Source organism: Coffea eugenioides, chromosome 8 (assembly GCF_003713205.1).
Source record: "Coffea eugenioides isolate CCC68of chromosome 8, Ceug_1.0, whole genome shotgun sequence".
Taxonomy (NCBI): domain Eukaryota; kingdom Viridiplantae; phylum Streptophyta; class Magnoliopsida; order Gentianales; family Rubiaceae; genus Coffea; species Coffea eugenioides.
In genome coordinates this window covers 42,497,743-42,510,139 of record NC_040042.1, presented here as the reverse complement: position 1 = coordinate 42,510,139, position 12,397 = coordinate 42,497,743, and the positions used below count along the sequence as shown (strand labels likewise).

At 32.3% G+C, this 12,397-nt stretch overlaps 1 protein-coding gene across 1 annotated transcript; it reads left to right on the top strand.

The window, feature by feature from the left end:
- Window positions 1–272: 272 nt before the first annotated feature.
- Window positions 273–2,464, top strand: LOC113781112 (ankyrin repeat-containing protein BDA1-like). The gene is made up of 2 exons (XM_027326962.1): window positions 273–1,001; window positions 1,356–2,464. Exons 1-2 carry the CDS (start codon window positions 399–401, stop codon window positions 2,238–2,240), a joined length of 1,488 nt encoding a protein of 495 aa, XP_027182763.1. The 5' UTR covers window positions 273–398; the 3' UTR covers window positions 2,241–2,464.
- Window positions 2,465–12,397: the final 9,933 nt, after the last annotated feature.

Sequence of the window (12,397 nt, the reverse complement as noted above, 5' to 3'; positions counted from 1 at the left end):
AGTCCTTCTTATGGAGTTTTTCAGTTCATTTCCAAATTACTAGACAAGGTACTTACGTACTAAGCTTGGTTTTTAATGAAAACAGATGACTCTTATGTACAGCATACAAAACATGCATGCGCCACAAGTGATTACTTTATTCTATCAATCCGTACCGTTATCTTTATCTTTATCTATATCACACGCATGTGTAATATTCTATTATGAACACGTACTATAAATATACAACTTCTGATCAATGTATGGCGTGTCTCCAAACAGATATCACCAGTTTTATACGTATACTTTGCTGCTCCTTAATTTGAAACTATCGTACAGCCTAGTCATAATTCCATTTCTGGCCATTCTTTTTTCTAGACAAGATATAGAAGCCCATATTTAGAAAGAGTGGAATATTCATGGAGGAAGCTCTTAACGCTGCTCGTGGAGAAGCTCTTAACGCTGCTAGTAGAGAGGGCAATGTTGATGCCTTGTATCATCTGATTCAGCAGGCTCCTGATTTCTTGAGCAACCCTTTGCACGAAGCTGCAAGAGCTGGGCAAACTGAGTTTGCCATTGAACTGCTGACATTGATGCCGTCATTTGCCAAGGAGCTGAACCCTCAAGGGCTAAGCCCTCTTCATCTGGCAGTAATGTCAGAAGCAGATGAACTCACTGAAGAGAGGGCGAGGAAAAACAAAACTGCCATGGCGCTGATAAAGCTAGACGCCGAGCTGGTCCGAGTAAAAGGGGGGGCAAGGATGACTCCTTTGCATCATGCAGTCATAGAAGATAATGTGGAACTTTTGGCTGAGTTCTTGTGTGCTTGTCCGAAATCCATCAACGATTTGACGAATAAGGACCAGTCCGCTGTTCATATTGCTGTACAAGAGCGAATGTCCGATGCACTCAAAGTCCTCCTGGGATGGCTCTCGAGAAGGAACAAAGAAGGGGTGCTCCGTTTCAAGGACAGTGATGGAAATACTGCATTGCATATTGCAGTAGAAACGGAACAGTTTGAGGTATACATGTTTCTTGTTTTTTCCTATAGCATCCAAGTATGTACAATCGATCATGCAGCAACCACTAAAATTATGTGCCTACCAGAAAACATGTTCATGTATTGTAGTAGCCTCAGAACCCTTTAGCTGAGTAACATTTAGCAATATATGTATACTCAATTCCAACAGTACTACAATCTAATTTTGAATATGGTGGGTAGAGACTTCATTTCATTAGGTAAAAATATTACTGGATGCAAAAGGCTTTGACTATGGGGGACAGAATACATAGCTATGATCATAGGCTGGTATTATCGGCTTCTGTTTATATAACGTTATTAGGCCTAATAGATGAAATTACTTTTCCTTGTACAGGTTGTGGAGAAGTTAATTTCAAAAGTCAACAGAAATACACTGAATTCAAAAGGATTGACGCCTTGGGACATCGCAGTGCAAAAGAGAAACGAGAACATAAAAAAGTTCTTGAAAAATCGAGGAGGTAGATCTGCAAAAGATCTCCCTGAGAAGGAACGCCTCCACGAGTTTTTGAAATCAAAACAGGGTCCCTTTGAGAAACCAATCGGATACCTAATTTACGTGGACAAGGAAATGTCCCTGGAAATGCGCAACATTATCTTAGTTGTAGCAGTGTTAATTATCACAGCTACTTTCCAGGGAGCACTCCAGCCTCCAGGTGGGTTTTGGCAAGGGAATGGAGAAACGAGTCGAAAAGTCTCGACATTCAATCGACCTGGTAACAGTAACAGTAACAAATTCTACCTATATCATTCTCGAAAACAACACAATATGACAGGTGTGGTTGGAAAAGTTATCATGAGCCCCGGCAATTTCGGGGACTTCATGGGAGGAAATACTGTGGCTTTCGTTTTTGCAACTGCGGTGATTTTCTGGGCACTCCCTGCTCGGCCTTATATATATTGTCTTCATATTTCTCTGCTTTTTCTGACCTACGCCTATCTCACTGCGGTCGATATCATATCAGACCAGAATGTGCTTACTACGTCCCTCATCATTGTTACCTGGTTATTCATTTGTGGTGTACTTGCGTTGAGATTTTACATGCACATTGCCAAGTCAATATTCAATGATGCATGGTGGCTGCCCAAGTTGTATGTACTAGCTACAAATACTTTCTACCAAATTCCTACAAACCCGGTGGCTATACGTCTTAATCGATTCGCTAATCGGCTTATGATGCACCATAAAGTGAGCAGATTAGAAACTGAAGAAATTGACTGAGATGGCAACCTGAGGATATTTGATCGAACCATCATGAGTTCAAGTTAGAAAATTTCCATTCCAGCCAGTGGATGTGTGGGTGGTTTGGTATGTACAACCCATAATTTGCTTGATGAAATAAGAGGAGAGTGTGATCACTCTTTTAGTTGATTTGTCATCATTAATGTAACAATGCTAGGAAGTGAAATAAGAAATAGGATTAATATATGGATTGTATTTGCAGACTTGATTGTATCCTCTATATCAATAAGATGCTGGAAAAAGAGTTGGTTACTCTTTTTTTTTTTTCTTGAAGAATGGCTTCCCAATCACCAATACCGTGTTAACACTCTAAAACAAGGTTGAGAATAAAAGAAATTAAGAATGACAGAAAGAAAAAGAAAATTATGAGTTGAGCAAAAGTGCTATTATAACACTCTAAAACGAGATAGTTTACTATTATTGTTACAATCAGGGTTAATTACACTGTGCCCCCTGTAGTATGAAGCTTGTTTCATTTTGGCACCTTGAAAAATTTTATCATCACTTGCCCCCTATAACTAGTGGTCAAAAGGAAATGTTAGTGTAAGTGAAACAAAAAGACTAAAATAACGTCCAATCTTTAGTTGAATACTACGTTACCATTCTGGCGTCAAAACAAAATATTTATGTTGTATTATTACCTTTCTATTTGAGAAACTAATAACATATGAGGTGGGAAAAAAATGGAACATGGATTTAATTTGTACCACAAAAGAAGAAATACAAATAAAAAAAAACCACTAATGCTTTCATCTAGCCCAATTTTAAGCCTTTGGTCATCACACCGTTGCATCTTTAGTTAAAGACGGTGGTAGTAAAAGTCTCATGTTCATTTGCACCCTTGAATTTTGAAGTAAAATTCATGAATCCAGAATACTATTTTATTAAACTCTTAGCTATCTAGCTTGGGGGGCATTTTTTAATCTTACTTTTGAGTGTTATTTTTCCTTTTATATAACAAATTCATATTTCTTAAGATCATTATACCCGAGGACTTAAATGAGAAATCCACTATGTACACTTGTGGAATGATACTTGAAGTTTATGCAAAATTTTGCTTTGTTCTATAATACTTACTTGGGTTGGAATAAGTAACTTCTTTTATTGCATTATCAAGTGATCTCTTGTTTATCATGAAGATGGTAAGCAAAGAGGCCAGAAAAGTTTCCCACGTTGAAACAAATAAGACTCAAATTAAATGGTCCATACCTTATTAGTGTAAAGTACTTCCTAATCAAGCAGCTTTAAATTCTTTACACAAGTAGTAAAAATTATGAGTTCATATTACACCCGTGGTGAATGCTTAACCATAACATATAAGTAAACGTGATATATACAAAATCAACTCTAAGAATTTCTCTTTGGAAATAATTATTCATAGAGTAATGTAGTTTTTAACGTTATCTTGACATCATAAAACTAGTAGTAATAAACTTCAAGAAGACCACAAAACGGTACTTCAAAAAAGTAATTTGTACTTCTACTACTTAGAAAGCATATATTATTTAACTTCAAGATCAGAATGGTGTTATTTATCTCTATTCTACTCAAAGTCAATTATTTGGAATTTTAGATCACAAAAAGGCAAATCCCGAATGAGTCATTAGTCTTTTGATTTTGGTTTCACATATTATACTTGCTCATAGCTGCTACACAAATGGTTGTTTGCATGATAGGATCAAAACATGAGCCACGACGAATTAAACTTTATTCCTCAAATCTTGCTCCAAAGTATTGTGATTCCCTTGCAAGCCTCTTTAGTAAAGAGATGCAGACATATCTGATCAGTTAGAAAAGAAATTGCTGAAATGACAAGCTTATATCATACTCTGCCCCCTGCATTTGATAAGCTAGTTTGTTGTCTCAAGTTTTACATGTTCTCTTTTCTTTTTTTTTTTCTTTTTGACATGTGTTGTAATAATTTTTTTTACGGTGTAATGTATATAATTTAAAAAAGTAGTTGAAAATGACCGATGATTTCCTAAAAAAAAAAAAGAAGGGAGAATATAAAATATAGCACTAGAATGACACCTATGACATAGTTGAATCCTATGCAGCAAGGGATTAGGGACTTGCACAAGTTGAATTCTATCCAATCCAGATTGATTTGTGTAATTTTTATTACATTTGGGGTCCGTTTGTTTCGGATGAAAATGTTTTCCAGGAAAATATTTTCCTAATTTTCCGTGTTTGGTTGCACAAAAGTTACTGAAAACATTTTCCTATGTAAAATATTTTCACTCATCTTATGGAAAACAACTTCCCTTCCAAACTTACTGAAGTTGTTTTCCGAAATGCATGCATCCCGCCTGTAGTATGTTCCAAACTTACTGAAAACATCTTGTAGTATGTTCTTTTTTTTTTTTTAGTGTAAACAGGAGGACTCGAATCCAAGACCCCTTCCTTACACTCCCTCCCCGTACCACCCAACCCAACCCAACCCTCCCCCTAGTATATTCAAAATAAAAAAAAAACCTCATCCTGCTCATCTTATGCTAGTAATTAATTATGTATAATAAGGACATTCTTTTCTAGAGAAACTTTCAGCAGTACTGAGAGTGCAAGATATATGTCACAATAAGCATTGCATGTGATTGATATTTGACACTAAATGGCCAGCAATTTGTTTATTGCTTAAGGAGATATTTTTTTATTCATATATACATTTCTCCAAGATTTTTTAAAGTTAAACAATGAGATAAATTTTCTTATTTTACATGGGAAGAAGTATGTAGTTATAATGTGTAGAAAGTAAAGATATAGATAAAAGTGAAAATATTTCAAAAGTTAAACAAACACCAGAAAAATGAAGTAAAAATATATTTTCAATAAACTAACCAAACACCTGAAAATGATGAAAGGGAAATGATTTTCATGGAAAATTACTTCCACGGAAAATATTTTCCCAAGGAAAACATTTTACTTCCAACCAAACAGACCCTTGGTGTAAAATTATACATTTATTGTGTAATCACTAATTTAGTTATAAGAGTTGACAAATCCAAGTTTTCATTCAAAGTTGTCCAAGTTACAAAAACTCAACTTGTGAGGGCATGATCCATGGACCATGAGTTATGACTTTGACAAAGTAATTTTATTCGGCCAACCTTTTACAGCTTTATTATTGTCTTTATCCCTTCCACAAGCAAGTTTAATATTCTATTAGGAAATAGTTACTAGCAATAGTTGTGGAACACTATTTATTTCCTATACTTTGCTGCTTTTTCTAAACTATACTACTGATCTATCATACTTAAATTTGGCTAAGCAACATCTGTAGAAGCCCCAAGTAGTTAGCAAGAGAGAAATAATTCATGGAGGAAGCTCTTAAGGCTGCCAGTGGAGAGGGAAACATTGATGCCTTGTATAAGCTGATTGAGAAGGATCCTGAAATTTTGGACAGCATCAACAAAGTCCAATTTGTTCACACTGCTTTGCACGAAGCTGCAAAAGCAGGCCAAGTCGATTTGCCATTGAACTAATGACATTGATGCCATCATTTGGCAGGAAGCTGAACCTTCAAGGCTTGGTTCGCCATCGCGGGTCTGGTCACATTGCGATCGTGGTTGTTCTACATCCGTCACGGTATATCGATCATATATCAGGTGATACGTACGTTATAGCACATAAAATTTTCAAAAAACCTAGCAAAATTATTAAAAAAAAATAGAAAATAACGTAACAAGCACAATTATCAAATTAGATTTGATGAATATCCATATTATCATATATATACAAACTAATATTGAGACAAAATGATGCTAGTGTAGCCATGGCCTCGTAGCATTAAAAGTAATAATTATAGTAGCAAAAGCACCTTGTACCCCAATTATCGTTAACAAATTAGCATTAAATAAAACACCAAATGTAGAGTTTAAGATGAATCTAGTTAGCAAGGATGAAATTGATAGGAGGAAAAAGTGATCATAAAAAATATACCTACGTTGTAATATAGTTTAAGGAACTTTTGGGGCAGATTCCTAATTTTAAAAAGATTGAGGAGCAACTTATAACTCTTTTTCTTTTCTTTTCTTCTTCCTCAACGTCACTCCTCAAACTACTACCATTGTTGTTGTTTCTATTTATTTCCTCCATAACCATTGCCAACCACCACAAAGGCCGGTGGTCTCTTCCCTTTTTATTCTTTTTTTACCCTCTCTCTTTTACATACGCCCACATTAACTCTCACAATAGAACTACTCTTCTCTCATTTCTTCATCTCCCTGTTAGCTGCAGCTTTTGTCCCTCTACAGCCAAAAATTTTTTTGGTTCCGTTTTCAATACAACTCAATCTGACTCGCCGATTTCTCAACGATACATAGCAAAACCGTCACAACTCGAATGATATCGGCCGAGTTATTACGAGTCATCTCGGATATAGTTAAATGTGCGATTCAGGGATTGGTATTGTATTGATCCCATTGTTCCAGTTATGTACCGGCTTCATGTGGCAATTATAGATGAAGCAGAAGAACCTGAAGAGAGGAGGAGAAGGAAAAATGAAACTGCACTAGCCTTAATAAAATTAGACGCTGAGCTCATACGAGTAAAAGGGAGGGAAAGGATGACTCCTCTGCATCATGCAGTAAAAGAAAATAATTTGGAACTTTTAGCTGAATTCCTGTGTGTTTGCCCAAATGCAATTGATGATTTGACGAATAAGTTCCAATTGCTGTAAAAGAGAGAAAGCTCGAGGCACTTGACGTCCTTCTGGGATGGCTGTTGAGAAGGAACAGGGAGGATGTGTTCGGTTTCAAGGATGAGCACAGAAATACTGCATTGTATATTGCAGTTGAAACTGAACAGGCTGAGGTATTCTTCTTGTTTCTTCCTTTATCGATTATCTAACTATTTAGCTCTTACTATCTCTTTCTTGCCCATATATATAGGTTCACCACATCACAATGATATAAATCGAATAGCATTGAATGTCATTTCATTAGATAAAATTATAGGATACGAAAGGATTTTAAAAATAGGTAATAGAATATATGGGTATGGTAGGCTAGTTAAATGCAGACAACCTTACTATCTACATCAGGCATTTTTTGTGCACACAGGTTAGGGACTCTTGGCAGGCAAGGCTGCGGTTTTGTTACGGTCATGCCATGTTGCATTTTGTACATAATCTCATGTATACTCGAATAATCTCATGTTGCATTTTGAATGTGGCCTATGCTTTGTGTTACAAATGTCTTGCTCTTAAGTTTTTCTTGTAAATTTCCATTGCTTGTAGATTGATAGGCTTTGAAGCTAGAGCTTTTAATGAGTTAAATTGAGCCGAATATTTAGTGTTTAGACTCTATTTGTATATTATGTGACTAAGGTTCGAATTTGACTTGAATATTAGACGAATTTCAAGTGTTATTCGAATTCGATTTATTTATTTGTATAAATATGTGAATTCGAGTTTGAAATGAGTTTAAAATGACCTCAACCTCAAACTCAAGCTTGAATTTGAGTTTGGAGATGACTTAATTATAATTTTTAATAAATAATACTCCCTTGTCCTATTAAAAGTGTTGTACTTTCCTTTTTCCTTTTTTATTTGTTTCAAAATGATTGTCACTTACCAAAATTGGCAATGAAAACTTTCACACATTTCTGTTCCATACCCTTTAATGTGACCACTCTTTTTAATCTTTTAGGGGGCTCAATTATGCACTTACCAAGTACAAACACTGCACTTAATAGTGCATGACTCCCACATGAAATGCAAATAACAATCGTACATGACACTTTCCTCTAAAGTAGTTTGGAGACATTTCATTCTTTTGGGTCCCACATGTCTTATCACAATTAGTGACTTTTTTATCATTCAACCACATATGAAAGTTAAGTAGCGTATTACCGGAACTTAAATCCGAATCATTTAAAAGTTTGCACTATTGATAATAATTGCAAGTCCCGAAATGCAAAGTACTTTCTAGGACGGAAGGAGTAGTACATTATTTAGAATAAGCTTAATTGTATTTCTTGGTTTAAAGAAAATAAATAATACTACTATATATTTTATGTATAATTACCTTTTTAGTAAAATATAATATATATATTTACTAATATTAAATGTATTTATATTTTTATAATTATATATGTGTTCACGAACTATTCAAATAACTCGCAAACAGGTTTATATTCAACTCAATTATTAAATGAGTCTAATTTATGTTTGCATTCCATTTGTTTATTAAACAATCGATTTTTTTTTTTAAATTCGAACTAGTCGAATATGAACATGTTGTGAATAGTTGTATTTGTTGAAACCTCTAATTGAAGCCATGTACATTTCTAACGTTGCGAGCTTGCCTTAAATTCTCTTCCCCAACCCATGTAGTTGCTCAAATTTAAGGGTTGTAAGTAATGATAATATTTTCAAACAAATGACATTTTACGACAAAAGTCCTCAATAAGAAACTCATGAAATTGTGGTAAAAATAAAAATGTATCCAAATGGCATGAAGATACATAAAGTACACTTTCTCTTAATCTGATTTAACCATTCGATCCTGCTGTTCCAAGATTCGTATGTATTATTTAACTGTGTTCCACTCAAAGTCAATTACTCGACTTTTGTCGGTTTAAAGTATATGTTCCGAACAAGCCATAAAGGTAACTAACCACTGCATCTGGTAAATTGTTCATTACTAAACCAGTTTTAGAGAAGGACAATGCTTTAGTAACTATAGTTATGGTAATGAAACAGTTTTTACCTAATATAACAGGTTGTTGCACTTTTAGCGACTATTTGATTACTTGTTGGACTTATCCACCTAAATAGAATAACACCTAAAAAAATGGAAGTAAATTTTCCATCTAAAATAGTAAGTTAACCTTAATAGATTAGTAATTTTCATACCTCAAAAGGTAAATTGAAATAAATATTAAACTTAATTTTTAAATATATAAATTACTACTTTATATCGCAAACTTACTTTTTAGAGAGTAGGTTTAGTTCAAGTAACAGTAAGTTTTTATACATAAATAGTAATTCTTATTAATAACATCATAAAGTTGATTAATGATCAAAACTTACTGATTTTTGGAATACATGTACAATTTTACATAAACTTATCTCAAACTAGTATTAGGAAGTTTATTTGAAATAATGATAAGATGTTTTATTACTGATTAAAAATTAGTATCTTAGTTAGTAAGTACTCGTAATATACCTGTATAATAAAGGATTATAGGTATAATTTAAATTTTTTTTGTATTTATATATTTTAAAATACTATGAAAAGTAGTTTCACTTTTCAGATAATCTTGTAAAATATGTAATAAAATTTTGTCATATTATAAGTTTTTAAGTATTTTCAATTTTTGAAAATTTTGAAAGTTTGGATAATAATAACAACAAATCTTTCTAGTTATGTATAGAATATCACTTGTTTATATATCACAATTTTTATAATTTAACACCTATGAATACAATTAAGATGATAAAGTGCTAATAAATTTACATCTGGGACACAAGAATTAATAAGAGTTAAAGCCTAAACAAAATGAGAAATAGTATAACAATAAAAATGACAAAATTAGTATAACAGTTAATAAGAAAATCAGTATAATCTGGACTTTTTTTCTTGGGAGATTGTTAATAAAAATAAGATCTGACAATTAAATGAAGATCACTTGCACATATTATCTATTGTATAATTTAAATTAAATTCAGTTCACGTATAAAACGGTCTTAAAATAATTAGCGCACTATGATACGATGTTATTTTAATAACAAAATTTTTTTACTGAAAGTCTCAAATATCCATGGTATACTTATGAGGGATGTTTTACCATATTTGTATCTAATTGTAAGCACAAATTTCGTTGCCGAAAATAAAAGACATGAAAACTTGCACAAATATCAAATTTATTAAATCAAATAATAAGAGAGTTACAATCTCTAAAAATTCTTGAATCAAAGAAATTAATCCCCTAATTCTTCTCTTCAAAAGCACTCCTAATTAAAGCATAAAAAATCAAGTTTTTTTTTAACTTTTTAATGTAGTAGTTATGTTTATTAAAAAATTAGTAAACCACTCCTACAATGCATTGCTTCTCCTAAAAGTACTAATATTTTGTAAATAAATTTGAAATAATTTTGTAAAAGATTTTGCGCATTTTCACTAATATAATCAACAGAATTTTGCATCTTTAAAATATAAATAGAAAGAAAGGAAAATGGTATGAGTATAAAGGTGACCAAATGTAATATCAATATCACATCATGTGTTTAGATATGATTTGTTAAGTAATCAGTAATTTAGTCCTGGTCAATATATGATGCATATTGATTTCTTGTAAATAAAAATATAATTTAGCAATTATGCATTAACAGAATTCGTAGTTTTAATGCAATCAATTGAGCACCTATTTCCTTTTTTTAAGTATCTATTATTTATTTTATTACTTAGGTTATATATTTACATGTAAAATAATAACAATAGCATGCCAATCCTCGGACCAACAGGACTTCAATTATTGTTAACTAAACTAATTTTACATTGATAAAAATTAGTCTAGAAAATGAAATGTTAATGGCAACAATTGGTAAAGAATAGCAATCTTTTAATTTTGGGAAAATAAAAAATAAGTTCCCAAAATATTTCACTTTTATTTTAAAAAAAAATCTCAACTTGTTAATTAAATTCAAAATGATTTTATTATAAAAAATATTCTACCTCAAATTAACAGCAATGATTAGACATGAGATACAAATATGGGAAAAAAAGAGATAAAAATATGGTAAAATATCTCTCATACATATGTCATAGATATTGGAGACTTTTGGCAAAAAAAATTTTTGTTGTTAAAATAATATGGTATTGTAGTGTACTAATTATTTTAGGATCATTTTGTACATGAACTAAATTTAATTTAAATTATACAATAGATTATATATGCATGTGATTTTTGTTTAGTGCTTGGATCTTATATTCGTGAACAATCCCCAGAGAAAAAAAATTCCAGATTATATTAATTTTGTTATACTATTTCTGTTATTTCTATTGTTGTATTAATTGTTACACTATTTCTCTCATTTTGTTAGGTCGATATTAATACAAGTTTAATTCTTATTATTTCTTGTGTCCCAGGCAATAAATATATTAAAACTTTATCATCTTATTATATTAATAGGTTTTAAATTATAGAAATTACATAGATAAGCGATATTCCATACATAACTAGGAAGATGTGTTGTTATTATTATCCACACTTTTAAACTTTTCAAAAATTATTCAAAATTATAATACAAAAATTTTTTATTATTTTATAAGGTTATGTGGAAGGTCAAAATATTTTCCATAGAATTTTAAAATATATAAATACAAAAAATTTTTAAATTATACATATAATCATGTATTATACAAGTATATTATGAGTACCTACTAACTAAGGTACTCAGTTTTAATCATTAATAAAATATTTTATTGTTATTTCAAATAAACTTCCTAGTATTCACTGCTACAAAAATGACCTTTAGTCACACACTTAATATGACATTTTTCTAAAAGTGTCACAACAGAAAGTTAATGTAACATGCAGTAGGGAATGTCATTAAAGTGACAAAGAAAATGAGGAGTACGACGTCGTATCACTCTAACTTGTCCAAATAGAAGTAAAAAGTGAAAAACAAAAGCGGGAAAGAGAATGGCGCTGCACTTCAGCGCCATATTTTTTGGGGAAAAATTCTAATTACTCCAATGAATCCAATGAACTTTACTCTTTGTTCATCCTAGTTCTCTCTCCTAAAACCTTCAATCACGTTAACTCTCTCTGTAAAAAGCCAAAATCCTTCACCCCTCTCACAACCGAATCCCTTGTTTCTTTCTCTTTCTTCCACCCGATTTTTAATTCTCCCCAATTTGAAGACAAACATGTGAAGGACTTGTTCTCCTACTTAGAACAATATCTGAAGGAAGATTACTACCAGGTAACCTATATATTTTAGACAAAATTGATAGCTTTTTTTATTACTTTATTTCTTCTCCGGGGACTGCGTAGGAAATGGGGCAGGAGCAAGGTGGGTGATGGAGGGGGTGCCCAGGCAGTGCTAGAAAGACATGGACGTGGTTGAAATGCCTACGTTTTTGTTCATTAGAGATGGAGAAATTTGTGGGAGATAAGTGGGATCTGGC

Excerpts from the sequence above, each read along its gene's own strand:
- LOC113781112 (XM_027326962.1), top strand. The coding sequence starts at position 399 with ATGGAGGAAGCTCTTAACGCTGCTCGTGGAGAAGCTCTTAACGCTGCT. Across the intron at positions 1,002-1,355 it reads TAGAAACGGAACAGTTTGAG|GTTGTGGAGAAGTTAATTTC; the intron begins GTATACATGTTT and ends TTCCTTGTACAG.